The sequence below is a fragment of the Anguilla anguilla genome, chromosome 12 (assembly GCF_013347855.1).
Source record: "Anguilla anguilla isolate fAngAng1 chromosome 12, fAngAng1.pri, whole genome shotgun sequence".
In the NCBI taxonomy this organism is placed as follows: domain Eukaryota; kingdom Metazoa; phylum Chordata; class Actinopteri; order Anguilliformes; family Anguillidae; genus Anguilla; species Anguilla anguilla.
In genome coordinates, this window is record NC_049212.1 from 17,131,385 (window position 1) to 17,156,316 (window position 24,932).

At 45.5% G+C, this 24,932-nt stretch overlaps 2 protein-coding genes across 5 annotated transcripts in view; both read left to right on the top strand.

Moving 5' to 3' along the window:
• Positions 1 to 1,347: 1,347 nt before the first annotated feature.
• On the top strand, positions 1,348 to 10,956 carry zbtb38 (zinc finger and BTB domain containing 38). 4 transcript variants are annotated; one of them, XR_004761784.1, is made up of 3 exons: positions 1,348 to 1,635; positions 4,074 to 4,181; positions 4,617 to 6,459. XR_004761784.1 is itself a non-coding variant. In XM_035385787.1 (3 exons), exon 3 carries the CDS (start codon positions 6,504 to 6,506, stop codon positions 10,065 to 10,067), a length of 3,564 nt encoding a protein of 1,187 aa, XP_035241678.1. In that variant the 5' UTR covers positions 2,368 to 2,464; positions 4,074 to 4,181; positions 6,498 to 6,503; the 3' UTR covers positions 10,068 to 10,956. The 4 variants fall into 4 exon arrangements, 3 of the variants coding, with proteins under 3 accessions (XP_035241677.1, XP_035241676.1, XP_035241678.1); XM_035385787.1 differs by lacking the exons at positions 1,348 to 1,635; positions 4,617 to 6,459 and adding exons at positions 2,368 to 2,464; positions 6,498 to 10,956; XM_035385786.1 differs by lacking the exons at positions 4,074 to 4,181; positions 4,617 to 6,459 and adding an exon at positions 6,498 to 10,956.
• Positions 10,957 to 14,192: 3,236 nt separating this feature from the next.
• The window catches only part of rasa2 (RAS p21 protein activator 2), a 31,457-nt gene continuing 20,717 nt past the window's right edge, over positions 14,193 to 24,932 (top strand). Inside the window, exons 1-2 of the mRNA XM_035385788.1 lie at positions 14,193 to 14,363; positions 22,447 to 22,570. Of these exons, the coding sequence (XP_035241679.1) occupies positions 14,279 to 14,363; positions 22,447 to 22,570 (209 nt within the window). The 5' untranslated portion in view covers positions 14,193 to 14,278. The remainder of the gene's footprint in view (positions 14,364 to 22,446; positions 22,571 to 24,932) is intronic.

The following is a 24,932-nucleotide window of genomic DNA, read 5'->3' on the forward strand; positions in this document are numbered from 1 at the left end:
GGTTTTGTTCACTATCTTTTTTTGTGTTTCTTCAGGCTTCTTGTAATGGTCTCTCATTGTGTGTCTATTACGTATATTTATAGATGTATATACATTATTGTTTTTATTGTTTCTTATTTTAGTTATTTTTACGTTTTTTCCCCTTTTGCTCTGCATGCAGCTGTGAGTGGGTATTTGTGTTAATGTGGTCTCTCTTTACTTTGTTGTTTTATGCAATGAAGGACCCAAATGTAAAAAAAAAGTCTCCCCCCCCTCCCTCTCTCTCTCTCTCCCTCACACACACACACATTTTTAAAAACGAATCCCCTCTACAACAAATCCGCTTTAAGGTTTTGTTGTTATGTATTTGACAGACATAAAACTGTAAAAACACAGCAATTACATGCACATATATACAACTCGAAAAGACAGCACATTCTCATATATACATAGCACTGCAGTTCCTTGGGCAACTAGATACTCTGGGGTGCTGGCTGACTCCATCCACATACATACACACCCCTGTTGGCACTTCACCAACTTGAACAGTCCATACATTCCTCCTCTCTCTCTCATTCTGACTCTCTCTCTCAACACTCATTCTCTCTCTCTCATTCCCTGCCTTGCTCTCTCTCTCTCTCTCTCATTCTCTCTTTCTGACTCTCTCTCTCCCTCTGTCCTCCAGCGTGTGCAGAAGCAGGCAGAAGATGCTGAGCTTCATCTCTGGTCCCCCTCCAGCCATTAGTCTGCATTACCCACCAGTACTGCCACTGTATGCATTTATGCATGCGGCTGAGTCTCCAGCCATTATTGTGACTGAGAGTATGAATGCATAATGCAGAGTAAGTGTGCGCGCGTGAGGGAGGCGTTTGTGCGGCAGGCTGTACGAGGCGTGCGGCGGTGCTGCTGCTGCGCGCGTGTTTGACGGGGCGTGTGCGATCTCTTCTGAACGTGTGGCTGCATTTCTCACGGTGGCGGGAGCTCCTGCGAGGCGGCGGGCGGCGCTAGCGCTGCGTTTTTGTATCGCCGCGGTGCGCCGTGGCTCGGCTCAGCGATGACGTGCAGCCGGGCTCCCGCAGCCCCAGCCTCTGCGCGACGCCGCTGCGATGTAGCGAAGCTGCTCTGCACTCTGTCTGCGCGCAGCCATGCTGAATAAAGTTCCCTCTTCCTGCTTGGCTGCAGACTGCTCCGGTCACCCAGCCCGCTCGGAAGCAGAATCCGGCTATTTTTAAACCTCCGTGCAGTGCAGCTCCTTCACGGGGTGGTTTGGCCAGTGGTTCGGGAACCGGACAAGGGGCGCAGGGTGGGCAAGACAAGATCTGGCCAGCCCCAGGACCTGAAGTCTTCAGAGAGAGGAGGAGGAAGGAGGCTGGAAAAGGAGAGAGAGAGAGAAAGAGAGAGAGAGAGAGAGAGAGAGAGAGAAGGGGCAAGAGAGAGAGAGGCAGAGAGAGAAGCTCTGCCTTTAACAGCACCACTGAGCAGCAACGAGTCTCATCAAAAAAAACAAAAAAAAAAACCTGCTACTTTCACCTCCAGTTTCCAATACAGTTTTGTTTTTGTTTTTTGCTGTACAGCACGCAAACAGTAGCAGAAGAATACGGCATGGTATCGTTTTCCGCGCACATTCTGCACCAAGGTTTTCTCTGATTTTCTCAGGTACGTTCTGCACGTTTTTCACCATAAACAACCATTTTTACCGACGAAAAGATACACATGCAGGGTGCACGGGTGCGAGGTCCCGTGGCTTTGACTCAGATCGATCTATATTTTCGCTCTTTCTTTGACTGGACAGCTTGTGTTCTACTGTGCCGCTTGTCATGCCTGTGGTAAACAGTACATGGGATTTTTTTATTTTTCGCTTAGTTTCGCCAGCATTCACTGTGTGTTATTTCGAGGAAAGAAGGGTGTGGCCAAGTGGACGCCGCTCATGACAAATATAAAATTTCCGCACAATAAGAGGACGATGAACACTAAAACGGGACGAACAAAAAAATCCTTTCCTGAATAATCCGCAATGTTTGAGTCAGAGGCGTTTGCTGGCGAAACTGAGTTTCATAAACGTCAGAAAGCAGGGTGGAATATTGAGCGAGGCGAGGGCAGTCGTCAAAGGGACGTTTCTCGCGGCGGCTGTCTCCAGTGCGTTGCGTTCTGACTGCAGTTGCCCACGTACGTACATAGATAACGCAGGCACTCGCGCACAGGCACGGACGCAGACGCGCAGACAAAGACGAGCCTGCGTGGCGGACGGGTGGCGGTGAAGAGCGGCACGGCGCTGGCAGACGGTCCCTCAGACGGCGCTGAGCGCGAGGGAGACGCCATCCCCGGCCGCTTAATGCAGCCGCCTGCAGTTCAGCTGAATCCCAATAAGTGCTGCGCCACAGCATGTTGCCGTGACAACGGAGGCCTGTCAGAAGCGGGGTGGGCAAGGCTGGCGGTTGTTTTCGCAGCGATCAGACCGCTGTGCCTCCCTCTCGCCGGCTGGATGGTAATGCTGATTCACAGCTCAGTTATAATATTAATAACAGCAACAGAAACGTAAGAAAACAGCTCATAATGACGGCAAGCGTGTATCCTCTTACAAATGGCCTTCTGTAGTAATGCAAATTGTATTTATTGATACCGTTGTTCACCTTTAAATTCCGTTGTTTATACAAGTGCATGTATAGGTGTGCTGTTTTTGCCTCGAAGCAAAAGAAAAAGAGAATAACGGTCTGAATGGAACAAAGTGATGGGATTCCGCCGTCTGCGAGTGTGTGTAGGTGTGTGTGTGTGTGCGCGTACGTGTGGCGATTAGTGCAAAGCGTACGATGGGGGCTGGTGTCTCAGGGTGAACCGCGTTGCGTTTTGCTGTGTAATTCATGTAAAGCTCCTGTGCGTAGACTCGTTTGAAAAGCACAGGCAGCTCTGTCGTTCTCGGCAGCATCCCCCTGCTTTGCTAAGGGCAGCCAACAGAAACACTACGACCTAAAAACCTCCATCTGACCGAGCCGCTGTGCGGAGGAGAAAACTGGTGAGGCATTGCGCAGTTGAAGAAGAGATCTGGATTGATTGGGGGGGGGGGGGTGTATAGAAGTAGCATCGGAGCATGCTATGGAGTGAGAAATTTTAGGATGGGACAGAGACAAATGGACCCTCTCTACTGGCAGCCATTTTACCTCCCTTCAGGTCTCCCACATACAGGGCTAAAATGGCTGCCACGTTCGAAGGAGGCACTTGCTGTGGTTCCAACGCAAGCAACTGCGCAACGCCTGCGATGATACGATCGCAACGCAACAAAACCAAACCACACGAAGACAACTGCGCAGTGGCCGAAATAGCACCGCCGACAACGCGCTTTCTTACATCTTCATCCATCAGGTCACGCTGCTTCGGTGAACGGGATGGTTAGGAGTGGGTGGGGGCTGGCATAACCACAGATCAGTAAAATGTTAAATGCCTTCATCCAGAAAGCAGCGTCTTGATACCGTGCACCAAATATTAGACAAACGTGGGCGTCAGAGCGTCTGATCCGGAAAACTGAAAAACAGACTAGGCGGAAGAACATGCCCAGTTATTCAGAGCGATGACTCATGAGATTCTCTGATCCCTCTATAAGATCAGCCAGGAATAACATATATTCACATCTAACTAACTATTTTTTTATTCTGGCATGTAAAACAAAGCTAGGGTAACTGGCACTAGACGGCGAGTCAGACAGAAAGGCGTGCCGCCCCCTTTGGCTGTTTCTTCATGCACGCTGATAATTCAGCACAGCGTCGGTCCGTTTTTCATTATGACGACAGATGTTTGGGAGGGGCCCGTGAATCGACACCAGCCGTCACACCAGATACCACAGAACACCGGCGATTTCCATCCAAACTGTTTTGCTCCTGCAGCCATTTTTGTACTGAGTGGAACAATGCTGACAATAACCACTACAAGAATTGTAGAAAATAATGACAATAGGGTTTTCTGTCTGCAATCTCCAGGGACTGGGGATCCATGAAAAACAAAATTATGAAGAGGGATGATAAATAAATAAAATTCAGATGCTTCTGGATAGTTTAAGAAGAGATTAACACAGAGTTCCATAAGGGTTTCTGGTGTCTTGATAGATCAAGATACAAGGACCTGGATAAAGGTGCCGATTCTGTCTGACAGCCAAGAGACTGAGACTGTCTTTCTCTGTGTGATAACCGGTGAAAGACAGGCAAGCTCACAGCGTAAGTTACTCTCACAATATTTTAAGTTACTCTCGCAGTAAGCTGTGGTGAATTAAATTGTTTTTCTTGGTGTGAATGATGGTGAATGGCACCCCATCTCTCATCTGTGTCAGAACAATGGGGAATAGCAGACATTTACTTTCATCAGAGCAGCAGTGATGGAGAATGGCAGAATGACACTTTGTGAAAGTGATAGTGAATGAGGACTATCTCCGCCCTGTGGCCTAGACTCAGTCTGTGCGCAAGAGCAATGAATAAATTAGCTCCTGTGTGAGAGTGCTGGTGAACAGATCTCTCTAAGAGTGAGAGTGCTACTGTGTGAGAGTAATAGATAACAACAGAGACTGAGTGAGAGCGATGGTCAGTGTCAGTAATGCCTTTCTTTCTCTTTGTGATGGAGTGATGGCGAATCACAATAATTCTGTCTCTTTGCAGTTTCTAACACAGGAAAACACTGACCCACTTCACTGAGCAGCAGATCACACATCGAGGCAGGAAGTGCTGCTGTCATTGATTTCCTCTCATTTGTTTAGTAGCTAAATCAGAGGAAATACATCTGCAGTCATCATAAAGGCAAACTATGAATGACGGCGTGAACAAACAAATACACATTTATACAGTTACCTAGCTCATGCAGCTCTGTGTCTGCAGAGTGAAACAAAAGAGGGCTTGTAATTATCTGTGTTTCGGTTTTGTGTGTGTGTGTGTGTCCTTTGATAGAATTAGGATTTATTTCCAATGAAGACAGGAAACTCATCCTGCGTTGTTGTTATTTATAATTTCTCCTAGTGGTGAATGACCTGCTACAAAGGGACAAAGTACTGCCTTTATTTGAAAATTAATATGAACTAATGCTGGTCTACTTAAATTACACTTTTTCAGTCACAGCTGATATCTCGCAATAGATTTAATCAAATATTTGCTCTTTGTGTCCTTTACATTGCCATTTGTGTTCTAATGAAGAAAAATGCCTGCGTTAAGTGTACCTGCCCTAACCTTGTTGTTATAATAGCTTGCTGAAACAAAGCTTTTCTTGATTTAAAATTCATGTTGAGTCATTCGGAAACTATGATCAGAATGAAATCTGCATCTTAAAATAACTAAAATACTGAAGTCTTTGACCTACTTTATGGTGAAATTAGCATGTTTTAATATCCTAAATATCTTAGTTTGATGCATATTAAATGTCATAAATATGTCTGTTTGATGCATTAGTCATCAAGATTACTTATTACTTAATATCTTTATGCCAAATAATTTTCTAGTTTTGGTTTCTCCCACATGTAATTGAGTTTAACTGTTTAATTAATCTTTATAACCACAGCTGTGCAGTGCAGAAAAGATCCCACTTTAAATAAATAGGAACCAGCAACTCAGTAATCAGGTACAAGGTTCTGGGGTGACAGCAGAATTTAACAATATCACTCTGACTAGAAAAAATTTAGAAGAGAAAAATCCAACGGCATTCTAAATTGTTGAGTGAAATCTCAGTATGACAAACTGAAGCCCTTATGTCATCCTTCTTTGGAATTGTGCAAATAGGTTTTGGCCACAGAAGCAGAGCACAAAGGAGGGTGACAGGTTTCATTAAGAGCTACTGCCATCTAGTGTAGCAAAACAAGAATGGGCTCTCCAAGCAGTCCTTCCATCACGCAAGGCTTATCAGGGCTGTTTGCATGTATTTGTATAGTCCCCTGCTCTGAACACCTGCATTATTCAAATATCCAACATATCTGCAAATAATTAATAGCAGAAAATTGTATGCTTTCAATATTCTTCATATTTTTTACTGTTATGGAAACATATACGTGAAATGTATTTATTTAATCAAGGAGCCAAGAGCACGGAAACTGCAGTCTAGTAGGGCTACAGAGTTTGCTGGTTTACCACTGCCTCAGTTTATCACTGTTTCATTACGTTTTTACTTTAATAGGCACTGCAGATATATAAATCTGTTATTTATTTAACTCTAAACTCTAAACCCTGCAGGATGTTAAGCCACCATTACAGCACTTCACAATCCCAGCTTTACATGTGCCCACTGAGTATCACTAACTATTTTGACTCTTTCTGTAGCACTCTTGTCTATGATTATATCCTCACTTCTCCGGTTCTCACAGGTTAACATGACTCTGATTTGATGCATTTACTGTAATTGCACCAAAATGTTTTGAATAAACTGCAATGCAAAACTCTATTGATTACTATTTTTTCTCATTCCTACCAGTTTGTCCAGTGAAGACATAGCGCATTGCTCAGATAATGCATGAGTATTATGATTTCTAAGTATCTGTTTTTCATTCCCCCTACCTGCAGTGGGCAATGGTGTCTCCGAGCACACGAGAGCCAATGGACAGCACGCACCCCCAGGCGGTCCTCGCTGGCCTAAATGAGCAGCGCACGCAGGGCTTGTTCTGCGACGTCACCATCGTGGTGGAAGACGTCAAGTTCCGAGCCCACAGAAATGTGCTGGCTGCCTCCTGCGGATACTTCCGCGATGCCTTTTCCACACCAGATGGTCCAGCGTCCACATCTGGTCAGGTTCTGGAGCTGCTGGATCTTCGGTCCGAGGTCTTTGCCAGCATCCTCAACTTCATCTACAGCTCCAAGATGGCATCTGCCAGCGCAGAGGACACTAGGTCCTTGGTGGCAGCTGGTAAGAAGCTGGGCATCCCCTTCCTGGAGAAGCTAGTAGCACCGGATAGGCTGCAGAACCAGACCGTTTCCCAGACTCGAGCGTCCCCCGGGCCTCGCCTTCTGAAGAAGGAGACCAGCCGTTTGGAGGAGCCAGAAGGCACCAGCGGCCCGCGGATCACCAACGCCTTCTCCATCACGGAGGCGGGTGCCGACAACGACCCGTTCACCCCGCTGGACCTGCGACGCGACGGGCAGAGGGCAGCGGACCAGGGGCACCTCCCAGCCATGAGCGTGGCCACCACAGAGAGCGAGCCCGCGCACACGCTATCGGAACACTCCTACGCCGTGAGCCAAATGCGCAAGGCCACCGAGCACAATGAGAGCAGCGCAGGAGATGGCAAGACGGACAGCGCACACACACACGTGGCTCCCACACCGCAGGCTACAGAGAGCCGCGGCCCACTCAAAAAGCGCCATAAGCTCAGAGGCACCCTCCTCAAAAGCACACCTGCCGCACCTGCTGAACCTGGCGCACCTGCCGAGGCTTCCGGCAGCTGTTATACCCCCCTGAGCACTTCAGTCACCCATGTGACATCATCATCAGTCCCATCATCCTTGAGCTCAGACACCCAGAAAAATACTATAACAGCACCACCAAGTGAAGATTCATCCACAAAAGAGTCGAGTCCTCCTCCTCTTACCCCATCAGTAAAGCCCAATGCTCCTGCCCACCGCTGTGAGTACTGCCCTGAGACCTTCAGCAACAAAGCAGTCCTCAACATTCACATGCAGATCCACAAAAGGAGGTTTGTGAGCCATTTGTTCTGCAAGTTCTGTCGCAGGAAATTCATGCATTTGAAACGACTGCGCAACCACGAGCAGGTGTGCACCAAAGTCCAGAGACCTTCACCAGAGCAGGAAAATGACAACACAGAGATAAACTTCCCTACAGAAAGCATCTCCCCCATAGAGGACAGTCCGCTCCCTGCACACCAACCTAACGCGCTTGCCTCAAACGCCCCCCTGAACCTCCCCGAAGTGCAGCAGGAGGTGGAGAGGGGCCTGAGGACCGCTGTGGGCCAGAGGAGGGTGTACCCGTGCGGCGTGTGTAAACGAGCATACGTGACTATCTCCAGCCTGAGACGGCATGAAAATGTGCACTCGTGGCAGAGGGCGTACCCCTGTCATTACTGCAATAAGGTCTTTGCTCTGGCGGAGTACCGCACCAAGCATGAGATCTGGCACACGGGGGAGCGCCGCTACCAGTGCATCTTCTGCCTCGAGACCTTCATGACCTACTACATCCTGAAGAACCACCAGAAGTCCTTCCACGGGATCGACCCCCGACTGGCAGTGAACAAGAAGTCCGCTTCAACGGTGAACGGTGGCTTCAAGGGCAGCGTTTACCCCATCAAGCTCTATAGACTTCTCCCCATGAAATTTCGAAAGAGGCGGTACAAGACGTACAGCCAAACCTTCCCGGAGGAGGCAGAACGCAATGAGCAGATGTTCCCTGCTCCTCTGAGCTGCAGCTCCCCCTCAGCTACCTTTGAGGAGAACCTAGCAGCGGTAAACACTGACACGGTTTGCGGTGTGGGACAGCCTATATTCTCCATGCCCGTGACCTTTATGGCTACCCCAAAGGTAATCGCCTCAGTGACACCTCGCATCAATTTTGATCAGTCGTGTGTTCAGGGAGAAACTCAGCCTATGCCCTCTGAAGCTGAGGAGTACGTCAGGACATCCATGGACACCCAGATACAGACCCCCCTGGCAGCTGCTGGCCAAAAGGGTCCATCGGTGATCAGCTACGGGCGCAGACTTCCCTCAGTCCCAATGCAGACCAACAGGGCTTCCTCCGTCATTGTCCATGGCAACAACAATGCATCAACAGCTTTTAAGGACTCTGACGACCAGTCTTTGCCATACAGAGATATGAACCCTGACAGCCCTATGGAAGCAGAAAACAGGTTGGGGGAACTCTCGGCTGCTGCCCAGACTATTGAAGCGTTAGCTAGCCAGCTGTTTTTGCCTGGAAGTAACAGCAGCACACTTGAGAAGTCTGATGGAAAGAAAACGGAGACGTACATTGCCAAGCCTGCGTGTCCGGGCACGTCCATTGACAGCCCAGTGCTGCCCCTCTGCCAGATCACGGTGAAAATCGGCGACGAGGCAATCATCCGCCGGAGGATCAAGGGTTCTAAACTCTTTCCAAGGAAGAAGAGGAGGAGTCGCTGGAGCCAGGTGGAGGACGAAAGCCAGAGTAACTCAACGGAAACATCCGACAAGAGCCCGAGTCTGCGCCTGAGGACAGAAATCACTTCCATCATAGAGACAGAGCCGTATGATGATTTGACTGACCGTGACACAGCTGACCAGCTCTGGCGTCCATATTACAGGTACAAACCCAAAAAAAGGACAAAAAAACTGAGATCAAAAGACAGGAAAAGCAATCGAGGCAGACAGCTTGGGCGGCCCTTAAAGGAGGTCACACGGGCAACTGGGCCTAAGGATGTGACAGAGTATCTGGAGGCACCATTAGAACCAGTGGAGACAAGGAAACACCTCAGAAAAAGCACTCAGAAGAAGACGTACACCTGCGACATCTGCAAGAACCCCTTCTTCAGCCTGTCCACCCTACGGTCACATGTGATTGGCTGCCACCCCTACTTCTGCCGGACTTGTGGGAAACAGTGCCCCCCCGGGGAGGCAGCCAGCCCCCACTGCCCCTTCCCAGAAGACGGTGGGGACTTTGTATGCAAGAGCTGCATGGAGGACGGCTCCTGCTTTGACAACTCCGCCAGAAGCCCAAACATGGAGAAGCGCTACCGCTGCTCCTTCTGCCCACAGCGGTTCCTATACCTCGCCACCAAGAAGAGTCATGAGAGGAAGCATGTAGAGAAGCATGGGAAGGGGTACAACTGCTATTACTGCCCTATGATCTGCAAAACCCCCATTTCCCTGGGTGCACACCAGAAAAGGCACTTCATAAAGACAGAGCAGGAAGTGGAAGAGCAGGAGGAGGTAGAAAGCAAAGCATCAGCTAGGTTAAAATTGGAAAGGTGGGAGAACCTAGAAATCGATGCCTCTGTAGCCCCTAAACTGGAGGACCAGATGGAGATAAATAGCAACGGACACTATCAGGAATTTAAGCACCTCCGTACAAAAATGCTCAAGTCACCTCTTCTAGACACGTCTTTTCCCAAGTTGCCACCAGAGCTGCCTCAGGACCAACGCCAGCACAGCTAAGAGGCCGTTCCAAAATGGATTCTACACCAGAGATCAAAGAAGCACGGGCAAGATGCTGTGGGTGGACAGGCCTGCGACAATAACAGGCCTTTCAGCTACTTTAGGAACGAACAGCCACTGCAGTTCAGGGCAGATGTCTCCTTCTTGTGTGACAAACGTATCTCCGCCCAGCAGCAAGAGATGCTACTTTCCAAAGTCAGAGATCCAGCACTCACGCAAAGCGAAGGCATCATTTCACTCCCTCCACTGAGAAGAGTGGAAGGAACTTCAGCAGAGTAGAAATGGTGGCACTGCAAACATGACGTGACATGAATGTTCAATAAGACAATAGTCCTATTTTCTTTACAGGATCACCACAGAAGGCACCAAACTGGATAGCTATGTAATAGAAAATATTTTTATTCACTCTGAAAATGCAACTGGAACTTTTTCTTTTTTTAAAGAGATGTTGTTTTTATTTTTATAGGCTTCATTGGTCAGTTTGGGACCAGCTAATGTATCGCTCCCAGTTTTCTTCCCGTTTTGTAATCTATGCAGTACTATATGTTAAATGTATATTGATAGTTGCACTTTGTGTGAATAATAGCTGCTAAGTGACCATATTTTCACAAGAATAACATGATTTACTTCATTGTACAGAAACTTTACTTATTTTTGTTATTTTTTTGTTGATAAAACAGCTCACTTAAGTAAAAACATTTCTAAACAATATTGTATTTGAAGGTTTGTAGGTTCTGATTTTATCAGTTACCATTATACCATTAAATTGATGGGAATTGCATATAATTACAGTCTACTGTATAACCAATACGTACAATTCCAGAGCACATTGTCAACTATGAAGAATGAATTGTCTGACAGTATGAAAATAAACCTTTGGGATACTTTACTACCTGTATTTTATTTGTGAAATGTGCTGCACCATCATGTATTCAGGGTAAACATGGGGATTTTCCTGGTATTGCTTTCACAGCTGGTGCAGAGTTGTTCAGGTCCTAAAAGCCCTGATACACAAAACAGTCCTCAGGCGCTAACTGGAACCGGGGGAACGGGTCCAGTGCATTGTGTGTTTATTCGATTCTTCTGCACTCTCATTTGGAGCCATTTATTTGTCTGCTGGAGACCACGGGGCCCATCCATGTGAGAAACTCATTCCCCTACAATCTTTCAGCAAAACGCATAGCTCTGGCTCCACCCCCCTAACAGAACGGCCAGATGTGCCTTGCTCCCTGCTGCACCATGGCTTCTGATTGATGCTCTGACGCAGAAACATATGTATTCATACACCTCCAGAACGTTCCTAAAGGTGGCCTGTATTCGCATCTCAGCTAATGATCACCCAACATTCCCCATAGTCACATTTTGAGGCCACAAAAATGTCTTGGGTCACAATGGATGGGCGGTGACTAACCAGTAAAGGGCAGAGAATCATTGGTGGACTTTTTTAAAAAGAACTTTAAAAACCCCTCAGCAACAATTATTTGAGATTAGTAGGCTTACTATGCACACTTCACTTAAACGAAACTCACTTTCTGAGTACTGATCTGTGATGGTGCAAAGAAGGGGTTTGAAATGAATCCACTAACATCCAGAATCATAAGAGCAGAGTCTCATAGCTCTCTCTGAAGAAACACTGGTGCTCCATGATTTGTTAAGTCATTAGGTTAATATTTTAAGTAAGTATACGGGTGATGTCCAAACAGTGGGATAAATACATTAAAGATGATTTACACTAAACCAGACTGCAGTGGATATACTGTTGTTCAGCAATAAGCAAAAGTAAACAGAAGAATCTGAAGAACTACCAGAATGCCTCTAATACCTGTGTTTAGGCTACTGAAAGAAGAGACATTGTATTGTTGTTACCAATGAGACAGGATGATGTGCAGTCAATGAAAATATAGAATCACGAAGATGTTTTTGGTAAAGGATCTCTTCAGATTCAATTTCATCATCCGCAGCAAGAATATTGTTTATCCTGGCAGACATTAAATTAATAATACATTTCCTGGCAACGATGACAAAAGCATGAATCTAGCTGGCTAACTAGCAAAACAATACCAGCGAACAATTACTAGTTAGTTAGCAAACACAATGGCCATCACTAGATACAGAAACAACTACTACTAGTAGATACAGTCTACTACTATGCACATGCTACAAGTTTATGTGCACCAGCAAGCTAACAATCCAGCAAGCCAGTATAGGCTATGTTCTATTATAAACAAGGACACACAGCGTCATTGATGCGAAGCACCACTGTTACGTAGCACCCCCAAAGTTCACCTACCTGAGCACTAATAATCCCCCTTAAATCTTTAGCCTGATAAACGTGAGTCTGTCAGTCAGTTAGTCAGTCAGTCAGTCAGCAAGTTATGAGCCAGGTCCATGAGGTGCTTCACATCTGAAAAGGGCCAGTATGATTTAGTGAGCTATCTAGTAAGCCATGCTAGCAGTTAACTTTGCTAGCTAAATAAAACTGGGAAAAATTTGTGAATGACAAATATGAAATCCTACCCGAAACACACCAATTTGTTGACATTCAACAAGAATGAAAAAAAATCTTGAGATCAGTAGCATTACCAACCTGCAATTCATGCCTCCACCGGCATGGACAACGCACACAGGCTCTTAGATGTAACTTACTCATAAGAGGTTATGATTGGATGTCTCTGTACCTGTACCTGACCTTGGGCTATGATTCATTGGTCACTATAAGACCCTTCTGTTACCGCCCGATAAGACTGTACAATTACACTTCCCGGCGAAGCTAAATTCTTGTGACAAAGTCAATAAAATCATTTTTAAAAGCATCAAAATGACTCATTAAAATTGATTTTTCTAATCATTTCCAAATTCATGCGCCAGCTTGGAGTGTATTCTAAGATGTTCGTTAGATGGCGCTATTTTGCCAAATTTCACACACACAACTGAACACTTCGACAAAGAAAATAACTGATTCATTTTAGTGGAGGTCTGACTACTTGACTCCCATGAGCAGCCGCCACTGGTTTCACTCACTTCGTTTATAAAATAACGAATACGGTTGCATGTTCGTCAAAGGTTGCTTCATGACTTCAGTCCATTAGGCTATTATAATTCAAGTTGTAGGCAAACAATGAATTAATTCCTTTTAAAGTTCTTCACTGAATCATGACCAATTTGAGTGCCAACTCTGGTGAGGAGGCCCGCTGGGGGAGGCATAATTGGTACGACAATACACAAAACTGCTTCCCAAGTTTGTTTCTTCTTCTTTTTTTGCCTGCAAGTCAGTCCTCCAAAGGTTAAATTCCGACAAAGCTTCATTTTCAAGCCATGTGTTAAGTAACAACTGAAATAATATTAATATTTTTCACCTTACCTGAATCATCTCAATTAGTAATCAAATTAGTGCACTTAAAGCTTATGATAATTGCACATCCATACAGAGAGGTGCTGACACATCCATAACACATACTTTTCATTTTGTACATTGCATCCAGTGGATTCATAGCACGTTTGATCACTGAAATGTTGCACCTTACATGGTCAGACTTGTTTAGTATGATGCATTTAGCATATTTTGTTCGATTACACGACACGAATGATTGTTCTGTCTTTGTTGAGTCCTAATACAGTTATTGCATAATGCTGCTTGTCAATCTGCTCCGTTTTCAGTTTAAAAGAAAATAATCGAACTTAAATTTGTTGACTGTCCGTGTCCATATAAACGGCAGATATATGTAGTATTTAACTGTAGACTCAAGTTGACGTGTTGAATTTTGGACACAGCGGCCAACGCAGACGTTTTAAAACTCTGTAGTTAACGCTTAAGTCTGAAAACGCTCGAAAACCGTTTCGTCCCCTATTCTTCATTTAAATCTACCTGGCAACGTATTTATTTGTAGCCTACCGCGAACGCCTTATGTTGTGTATCATTAAAAATGTAGGAGCCCCTCCCTGAATACAACTGTGCCATAGCCTACCTGGCTGTACAGCTACCCCTTTCATCGGCGCAGCCCAGTGTAGGCACACTGTTTCTGATCTCGTTAATCTGTTCTTTACAGTGAGGCTATGCGCTTCCGTTTGTTTTACAAATGATGTACCCGTGAGCCGATTCACACAGATCCCCGCTCTGGTGTCAGCATGCATTCCTAGCCAATACCCGTGCAGCAGCGCTACAGTAAGTCCGCCCTCTACGTGCATTCATAAACGGATGTGCTAAGTGTTGAATGTACTGTACATACACAGCTAGGACCATGGCGGAAGAGGACGACACGAGAATTCGGATTTTACAGAGCTTGCGGGGGAAGATCTGTAAGTGTAAACATCACCTAATTTGTGTTGTGAGCCGCCGAGCTGGGGTATAACAAATGGTGATCGACTTCAAAACAGAGGGGCGCGGTACCATCAACAGAAGCCAACCAGTGGTGATACTTTCTAGACATAGCTAGCTCGCTAGAGAACGAGGCATTGTTAGGGTGAATTAATATTTACCGGGCCCGATTAATTTATTGACGTCGTCCTTTGCAGTATACGTACTCGCTACAGGTCTGTTTAAAAGATTAGTTCAATCCAGTGACACATTTTGGCAGCTAGTGCCAGAAAACAAACGCGTTAACTGGTGTGCCACGGTGCCATGTTTCACACAGCTCGCTGGCTATCTTGTTAGCTAGCAATCTTGCTAGCAGGTTGGCTAATTTTTCGGACTACATAGCAACTAGCTAGCTAGGAAGGTAGGTGGGTGCAAGCGAAGTCATTGTCTAGCTACCAGTATCCCAGTACTGGAGCTACACTATTATTAAATAGGAACTATATTAGTGTAAGAGAATGAATCATACTAAGCAGAAATGTTGGGGAATCGCTTCTCCGTTTCCAACAAACTTGCGAAACGCTGGAGGCAGGAAGTTGGCTCTGCGTTGAATACTGAAACTAGGTAATTGTGATGGCTATAATATAAATTTGATTACAACGGGCGATTAACTATCAGCTGATGTCTTAGACATGAGCTGGTTTTACCTTAGAAATGCTACGACACGTTCCTTGTCATCAGTTTAGCTGGAAAGTCGATGCGTAAACAACGATGTTTCACAATATGTAAAAATGAAGAGCAGTAACTAATGTGCATATCAGTTATGCTCATCACATTCATCAGTTGCTGTCCTAATCACTTCTCTGAATATAAAACCAACGACAATAGCCACTTTACTAGATGGGGGTGTTAACAGAAACGTATACATGTGAAGTTGCTTCCAATTATATTGCACGCGAACTTTGAAGAGAGTGAGGTACGTTACATATTTTATAGCCATGTTATCCTTGTAGTTACCAACACCACTCGTGTTTTCATTTTTTTTTCCGAATGCCGAACAAAATGGATTCCTAACTTTTTTTTAAACCGTTCGTAGCATGGTTAATGACAGGGTTTTCTGCCATGGGTTCTACTGGTTGTATGTTAATAAATATTCACATCTCACATTTGTCCTCTGTGCTGCTGAGTTTTGTCAGCCTTTGTCTTTGCTGTGTTAAGTAAATGAGTTTCATTAACCAACAAGATTCAATTATATGTGATGTGCAAATGTAACATTATAGGATATGTATTCCTTGCATAATCGTGCATTACTGAGCATAAGATAGATGAACTGTTGTCATGCACCCATACATTGTTACCATTAGCAACAGGAGTGCGCCTGGCAGTAAGTGTGGCATCCAAGGACAGCTTTTCTCTTCTTATATTAGTAGACTGAGCTGCACACCTTTTAATACACCTGTGTACAGTTAGAGCAGTCAGAATGGCCCCAAGACAGGAAATAAAACAGGAACACCATTCTGGAGGAAGCTCTGTGGAAGGCATGGCCATTCAGGTGTGAAGGGATAATATTGGTTGCGTGGTATTTTATTTTGAGAGGGGGGGGGGGGGTCTGTAATCTGTTATGCTTCACCTTTGATCCTCCTTCAAAAAAAGATGAAGATGTGGGCTATGAAAAAACGAAAGGATATAGCCTGGGTGAGAGAAAGTCTGAAGGCAAACAGGCTGCAGTTTGCCGTTTGAGGTCTGCCTCACTTTTAGATTCTGTATAATATCTGAGCCACCTTGTTGTAGGTACTGTAGAGACTTCAGTATGTTTCTTCAGCATGTTTCTTTAAGTTCTCATCCCGTGCTCCCTGCTGTGACATCACACCCCGCGTTGCCTGCGGAGAGATCACACCCTGCCTTATCTGCTGAGGCTTCACATCGCCTGTTATTTGCAGGGTGCTCAGACCCCACACTGCCTGTCTTGCTTATGGTTTTTGTATCTTCCTCAAAGTCATCATTTGCTCTGTAGGCTATGCCATACCCAGTCCCGTCCTCTCACACAGTGTTGCGTGTCCAAAGAGTCCGCCAAACTTTCCAAAAAAGTCAAACCTTTTCACTTTACCCCGTGTTCCCTCCAGATGTGGGTGTTATTCAGCAGTGTATCTTATTGTCTTCATCTGACAGTTACTCACAGGGCCTGCAGGTGTAAGGTCAGGGTGGCTTGTGATCTTTTTTACATTCTTTCTGTTTTTTTGTTGAAGGGGTCTGTGTGGTGATTGTGGTATACGGTAGTCCTGGTTTTATCAGGAAACCTGTTGGAGAACTCATTGATTGGTGTGCTTTGAGCCACAGCTGTGTATGGATTAAGCTTGGATTTTATCAGCCCAGTTTGCTCTTCTTATCCAGCGTGCATGCTGACCCTGTGAATTGTCAAAAAAAAATGGAATATCCGTCTCCTTTTGAAATTGGGCCGCCAGGATGCAACACGGAGCTCCAACAGATGCCAAGATTCCGTGCATATCTTTATGCCAGCTCAGTAATAGGATATTACTGCCTGTAATATACCAATCTGCATATCTACTTGATACATCTCAAGCAGTGAGCTACATTAGGTTGTTTGCTGAATCCATGATTCATCGCTCTCTCTCCCAGTGTGTTATGGCTGTTGGTTTATTGCTATTAGTCTAGTTGATGACATGAAAAGACTTGAGATTTCTGTACCAGGCAGTCAGAAAATCAAAGTTTTAAAATGGCTTTCAGCAGAATGAAGATCGCCCATTTGAGTGGGAACCCACGTGTCAGCTGCAATGGACTACGACTATGGTCATAGTCCATTGCAGCTATGGTGTCCTGATGATAAATGGCCGAGCTTGTAGGTGCAGGTAATGGTAGTGTTTCACACAGCCTCGTCCTTGTGTCTTCTGATGAGCCATTAGTGGTTTCTGCAAGGTGTGCAGTGTGCATACGTATTGTATATGTTCATGTGCTGACAAAACACTGTCTACTCTCTTTCATTTATGAAGGATGTGGTCTGCTGGTGGTGATTTGACAGTGCGCCTGTTCATCCCTATCCACACAAACTGCCCTCAGTTTAGATCTTTTTTGAATCACTCCGTGAAAAATCGATATCAGGAGACCAACGTCATACCCTCATTGGCCCCAAGGAACTTCAGGGAATTTGAGGAAGTACTTGACATGTAACTGTGTATTAGTTTGGTGTCTTGCAAATAATATTTTCTCTATATCCTTTGAGGAAACATCGAAGATTACTGGTAATCCCTGGTGACCACTGTCTAGATTCCTGTATGTAATTATCAGTTTGGTTTGCCAGGTATGGGAGTGTTGTGTCTGTCTGAGTGACATAGAGGAGGTAATGAACCTCTGGAAGGTCCAAGCTTACTGTGTTTAAGTGTTCCTGCAACCTTGTGTGGTTTAAATTTTGGATTGGTACATCCCTCCCCCCTAGTTTATCTTACTCTGGGGCCCTTTGCTCAGTTGACTCTGTGGCCCCTTTGGTTACATTTAAGCACAGTTGGACAATATCATATTTATTTTTAAAACTGAAAAATAAATAAGATGGCTCCCCTTACTGGTTCATTCTTACGGACCATGTGCAGTCAGAAATAGTTTAGATAATATTTGATTTGAATGTAGGCTATAGATAGCATGAAACCACAGGTACTTTACTGTTTTTGTTATTTTTTATTTTGATATTCCTATATTTAGTTTAGCATTTGTGATTTACGTTGGATATGTATGAATGTCGTAAACGTGTGAAATGGTTTTACGTTTCAAGAAACAAACTTCCTGTGTGGAAACCAGGTTAAGCCGTGAGGTCTGCACTGAGAGTGATGCGCAAATCTACCATTAGTTTTGAGCATTGCGCCAACATGCAGTAAATCGTGCCTACGTGTGTAGGTCAGATGGATGGACATGCCCTCTCCCCACCTGCTGCGAGGGACGTGGCTATAAGTTGGTTCCGCCTATGAACTCTGTACATTTCTTGGGTTTTATCCTGTTACATTAACACTGAAAAAACTATATTTAAAAGCTGGTTTATTTTTAAGTATTAAGTAACCAGTTCCTTTAATAGGAATTGTATTGGGTATTAGGTTGGAGGGCTACAATAGAGAGGGAGAACTGCAAGGTCCAAGGATCATCTCCTGTGTTAAATCCTGTTCTTGGGTTGTAGTGATAAATGCTTTCAGATGCTGTTGCTTTGAGAACTGTGATATGAGGACAGCAGTGCAGTGACTTGTCACACCTCTATTCTGTAGCGTCGGTTCATTCAAGACTACAGGCGGTGGTTTAACCCTGGCTTCCGGCAATACCCATACAGTTTGAAGTGCACCACAGACACCTTCAAGCTGCTGTTTCGATTTTGTGCAGCTACCAATATCTGGCTGCTTATACCAGGGGAAACGAGACACAGAGTAACCTGAATATTTTGCCTATTTAATTACAGAATTCATCCTCATGAATATTTTAATTAAGGCTAATTTCTCTGTGAATTTTTAATATCATTTTAAAGCAGTGTCATTTCACAAGTCTTTCTGTTCCTAGATGTATGAATAAAATCTATAGAACTAACTTACCTGTGTTATTTATATATAAGGTCTTTACATGTACAGATTATGCAGATCTAACCCCCAGCCATAGAATATTCTCCTAGTGAGAAATGAGACTAGGAGACAGATTTGTTTAGTAGCCTTTATTGAGTGATAACCCTTTGGGCTTTTGTTGCTCTGCTTATGCCCCCCCAAGTTACTGCTCCATGGGTCCAACATGCAGTTCCTCTCCACGGCGCGTAGGCCTATTTCATTATTGATTGAGTAAAGCCCGCTTGAGAAATTGACAGTGTTTGCTCTGTGAATCAGCGCTGTGCAGGAAGTGAGGGGCATGATGGGAGGAAGCTGACACTGCAAGAGCTTAACCACATCTTACGTGTGTCACATCTCGCAGCTCGTCCACATCCGCCCTCCGGGACCGTGTGTCCCGGCCCTGCCTGACTGACGAATCCGGCTGGCCTCTGGTCCAGAAGGTCAGGGCTCAGCTCTGACGGACAGGAGGACTAAATTACTTAATAAACTGCAATCTAGCGTGATACTTGACGTTGTATTAAAAAGACTTGAAGAACGTGTTTAAAAAAAATAAATAAATAATTCAATTGCTCCTGGTAGGTTCTTTAAGTTCCCCTGAGAGATTCCAGCTGAGCTGAACATTGATGATGTTCTGTAGTGTTCTGGCGGTGAAGGCAGCTGTTGGTATTAGGCTAAATGTTGCTCTGTAGGGTCTATTAGTGTTCACTTACAGCCTGAACACTACGCACGCTAGACATCGGCCCCTACCAGCTTTGCCTTTTCTTCTCATTTTTGCCTAAGAGCCACTGCCAGGACTGGTATTTTGGAGAACCTGTAGCTGCAGCTACAAAAGATACTGTAACTATATAGTGCAGCAGTGTGTAAGTCTTTTCTGAATAACAGCCTTGGTCTGTGTTTGTGATTACGTGTGCAGAATGCACACTCCTGCTCTGCTCTGTCTCACGATTCCAAGAAACCAAATTGTCTCGAAGTACCAATCATTTTAATGACAAGCTAGGTAGTCACCATATATTTAATATTCTTGCCAGGGGACCTGGACATTGTGCGCTTCTCGTTTTGGTGCTCTAAAGGTCATGCAGTTCATTGTCTTACATAAGTGTTCAGATGACTTCATGTTATAGCCTCTATGCCGAGGGCCTGGGGTGACCATCTGGGTTGTCATGCTGATTTTCTGCAGTTATCCTTCAGCGTCCCTGTAGGCACTCGAGTTCCACAAGCACTTGGTTATAGACACAGAGACGTGAGTAATTTCACAACCAGGTAGGCTACTAGCTTAGAGGTGTTCACAGGTAAGTGTGGAGGAAGCAAAACCTTGTCACACAAACACCACCAAGACCTATTTCCGTTGCTGGCCAAGTAAAGCGATATACGTTGTATGTCAATGGATTTTAACTTATATTTAGACCTACTGCAAGATTACGATAGACCAGCAGTTGGACAAGAACAGTAGCTTAAGCCAGATGTACAAGGGAAATGGCTGCATTTATTCATTTTGAAAATGTGGATAACTTAAAAGTACACACATTTTAGTAAGTACATGTGAAGTGAAAAGTAGTCCAATCAGGAAAATGGCTTCTACTGAACATCTGAGAAACACTTTCGCTGAAGCCGTTCTGTATCCATAAGATGTGCGGGATGCAAAACAAGATGGAGGATCACCTGAAATGCATCATGGCTTTTTAAATGGTTGGAGAGCTGAAGGTGGGCATCAAGCCCAGCACATTGTATTTACAGAGCTTAGAGAACTGGTGGGAGACATTATCATCTGACTGGCCTCATCCAATGATTTTTGCATTAGGCAGGCTAAAATTAATAAAATCTACAATAAACTCGAGCAGTTGATGAATACATATTAAAAACTCTCTGTATAGGATCACAGCACAATGTATTAAAACAATCAATGAAGTAACAGTAAAAATCTAACTCTTTTTGTGTTTTTGGTATTAATCTGAATTTATTTCCACATTGCACTACACTGAGTCAGACATGAACATTGTTCTGTCATGCTTCTCATGTGTCTGATTAGATGGTAATTGAATGATTAACTGAGATGGTTGCTACAATTAATTGAAAGGTTGTTTTACATCCATCCATCCATTATCTATACCCGCTTATTCCTGGTCAGGGTCACAGAAGGTGCTGGAGCCTATCCCAGCATGCATTGGGCGATGGTTGTTTTGCATGTGGATTGAAATGGAGGCTCCATCGACCTCTGCGTGGTGGTGCTTGCAATAATCCTAAGATTCTTTCCAGGCCTGAATTACCTAAAATAAAACACTGTGTGGGTGGACAGCTCTGTCGGTTAACCGCAAGCATTAGGAGCCGGGTGCACCAAACATTTCACCGTTTCTTCCTTTAAGTTGGCCTAATTAATGTTTTTTTGATAACCGTGAAGAAATATACTGTTTCATAATCATTACATTACATTACAGGCATTTGGCAGACGCTCTTATCCAGAGCGACGTACAACAAAGTGTATAACCACAACCAGGAACAAGTATGACGAGACACCTAGAGAGAAGTACCGGTCCAAGTGCAGGGAACAACCGCATAGTTCAACTTGGACCCTGAAGGTTAAACTGATTAACACTAACAACGAGAACGGCAACAACGCAGTCTATGGAAAAAATACAAGCAGTAGTTAAGACAGTTAATGCACCTAAGTCACCTGTTGAAATGTATTCTTTGCAAATTTTTCATATCTGTTCGGGCCCTTTGGCCAGGCTCTTATTATGGTTTAACCTTTTGCCGAATCGCCTGACTGGCGCCACTGTGGAGCATCGACAGGATAGCGCAGAGCGAGCCGCAGAGCGAGCAGCAGAGCTAGCAGCAGGGCGAGCAGCAGAGCGAGCAGCAGGGTGAGCAGCAGAGCGAGCAGCAGAGCTAGCAGCAGGGCGAGCAGCAGAGCGAGCAGCAGGGTGAGCAGCAGAGCGAGCAGCAGGGTGAGCAGCAGAGCTAGCAGCAGAGCGAGCAGCAGAGCGAGCAGCAGGGCGAGCAGCAGAGCGAGCAGCAGAGCGAGCAGCAGGGCGAGCAGCAGAGCGAGCAGCAGAGCGAGCAGCAGAGCTAGCAGCAGAGCGAGCAGCAGAGCGAGCAGCAGGGCGAGCAGCAGAGCGAGCAGCAGAGCGAGCAGCAGAGCTAGCAGCAGAGCGAGCAGCAGAGCGAGCAGCAGGGCGAGCAGCAGAGCGAGCAGCAGAGCGAGCAGCAGGGCGAGCAGCAGAGCGAGCAGCAGAGCGAGCAGCAGGGCGAGCAGCAGGGTGAGCAGCAGGGTGAGCAGCAGGGCGAGCAGCAGAGCGAGCGTAAGGCGAAGCGGCATTGGCTCACATGTCGCCGTGTACGCCAGCACTGATTACACGGGGAATTGCTGAACAGTAGCCCGCATGGCTCTGATGTTGGGCAGCCCCTAACGCTGATGTGCAGGACAGGTGACTGTCGTGAGGGATGTGGGTTAATGATGGCTGTTTGTCCCCCCCCCTTTTCTGTTTCCCGCCGTTCTGATCCGCAGGTCAAGCCAAGAACCTTGGCCCGTGCTCCGGGCCCAACCGCCTGCGGGACCTGTGCACCTTCTGCACCATCAGCCTGGACCAGGAGGAGGTCTTCCGGACCAAAATGTCAGAGAAAAGCCCGAGGTAGGCCAGGCCTCACCGCCTTCTCCTGCTGTCGTTTGGCCTGTCGCAAAATGGCGTTCGTCCGAACAGCCACAGACGCGCTTGTATGCATGCACAAACAGACACGTGCTTGTACACTAAGCCAGCTACATGTGTTGTTTTACTAGGATTTTGCAACATGTAGTGCTGTCTTTGTACTAGTTTTTTTAGATTCTGTGATTTATGCAAGTTGCAGGGTGACAGGAAAAATTAATGACTAATCCCATTGTGACCAATAAATCATCTCATTAATTTAATGATGAATGGGTTCATGCAATTTTATGTTTATTCACGAAGGAATGATAACTACTAAAGCACATTTTCCCTTCAAATATTTTTCATGATTATGGCCATCAAGTTTTGAATGGACTTTTCCAAATATAAGGATTTGATGCACAGCAGTTATCACTGAGTATTTTAATTGACACGCAGATTGTTACATGTTTTACCATGCTATGAATGAGCCCTTGTACAGTATGAAATAAGTTCTCCATTGCTGCTGTTACTGTACCTAGTGATCACATTAATCGACCTATGGGTTGATTGCCCCTGTCAGTTACAAATCCCTTTAGTTATCAATAAATAATGTCTCCCTAACTGTGAATATTTGTAAGAAGTGAGCAGAGAGAGATTTATGTGTTTTTCCTTAACAGTGAACTGTCGTTTCTTTTTGTAAATGTTCTTTTGTCACCAGAGACGATTTTGCCTTTTGCTTTAAGTTGTTTCACATGCATTTAGATAATTAATGCTTCTGAATGAGAAGATTTTGGCTTATTTTCCCGCAGCGTCTTGTACTTACTTGGCTCTTTTAAGTTATGCTTTGTGCTAACAGCATCATATAAATTACAGTTTGCATGGAGTCCCCATTTGGATTACTCTGATTATTGTGCAGTCCGCCTTTACATACAGTAAATATGTGCAAACTCATCACTATTTTTCAAATGTTGTTAGGAAGAAACAAATTGCTTAGTCAGTTGGGGTACCTTAGTTACCTGTGACTATCCCTCAGTTTCTGCACAAGAGGAAGTGTATCACATGAAAGAGCAAAAGGAGGAATAGAATAGAGAGCAGGTGCTCTAGGACTGGAAGAATAGCTGCTTCTGTGAGGTCATGTGGACAGAATATTTTATATCTAACTGAATTATCACGTATCATGTAACTGAATATGATCATTTGTCACCTCATATGAGTTGTTCATTGCAGAGGAGAGCATTTTTGTCAGGCTTTTTTAGCCAGTTCAGTTGTACTCTACTACAGTTCCGTTCCTCGTGTTCTGCTGAGAACCCGTTGCCCTACACAACCCCGTCGCCCCGTCTTCTTCGTGGTGTGACTCCTCGCGCCCCTGACCGTAACTCCGGTGCCCCGCGGGGTTGCAGCGCGCACAGCGAATCCCTCCCTCCCCCCCCGGCCGCCCAATTTCCCGCTCCCTTCAGGCACCGGTCATACTTGGATCTGGCAGGACCTGGGCAAGAACCTAGTCCTCAGTGTGCCACTGCTTTGACACACAGGCCAGCGTTTTTACCACTGCTCCATCGCTGTGCCCCAGAGCATTTACATTGCATGCTCACCAGTGTGATCGTTTGGTCTTGCACCTACAAAAATGGTGTGAAATGCATGACTGTGAGGTTTTGTCAGTCAAATAGAGGTCCATTCAACGACTGTGGGCATTGAACATTAAAACTGAAGATGCTTCCAAACCCGCTTGGTTTGCCCTGCCCATTGCGAGGCGTCGGAAGGCACTGGCCCCTGCCCGGGGGAGCAAGGGGGCCAGGAGTATGGCGATGCCCTAGAAACGGTGCGTGCTTCCCCCGGCAGAAATGGGCTGCGTTTGACGCCTTCTGAGAGTTGAAAGGGCGAGACGTGCAGAGAAAGCCACCTTTCCTCTCGTAGTGCGCCCAGGCTTTCCCTCTGAAGGTATTTCACAAGCAGAGTTCCTTTCACACTGTCAGAGGAAGCGCACCCGCCCACACACTCCCCTCTGCTCTCTCTGTTCTCCCTCCTCCAGTGCACACTGTGCTTTTTCTCTCTCCGTTTCCCCTCTCTCTCTCTCTCCCCCTGCGTACCCTGCGTCATCTCCCTCTCTCTGTCTCTCTCTCTCTTATTCTCTTTTTCTGTCTCTCTCTCTCTCTTTATCTGTCTCCTTCTTTCTCTCTTTATTCTCTCTTTCTGTCTCTCTGTCTCTTTCTCTCTTTATTCTCTCTGACTCTTTTTATTCTGTCTTTCTGTCTCTGTCTGTCTCTCTCTCTCTCTCTCTCTCTTCCTCTCTCTTTCTCTCTCTTCCTCTCTCAGCCAAGGTTAGGGCAGGTGCTGGACACAACCAAGGCATATGGTCTGTTCTCTTCCT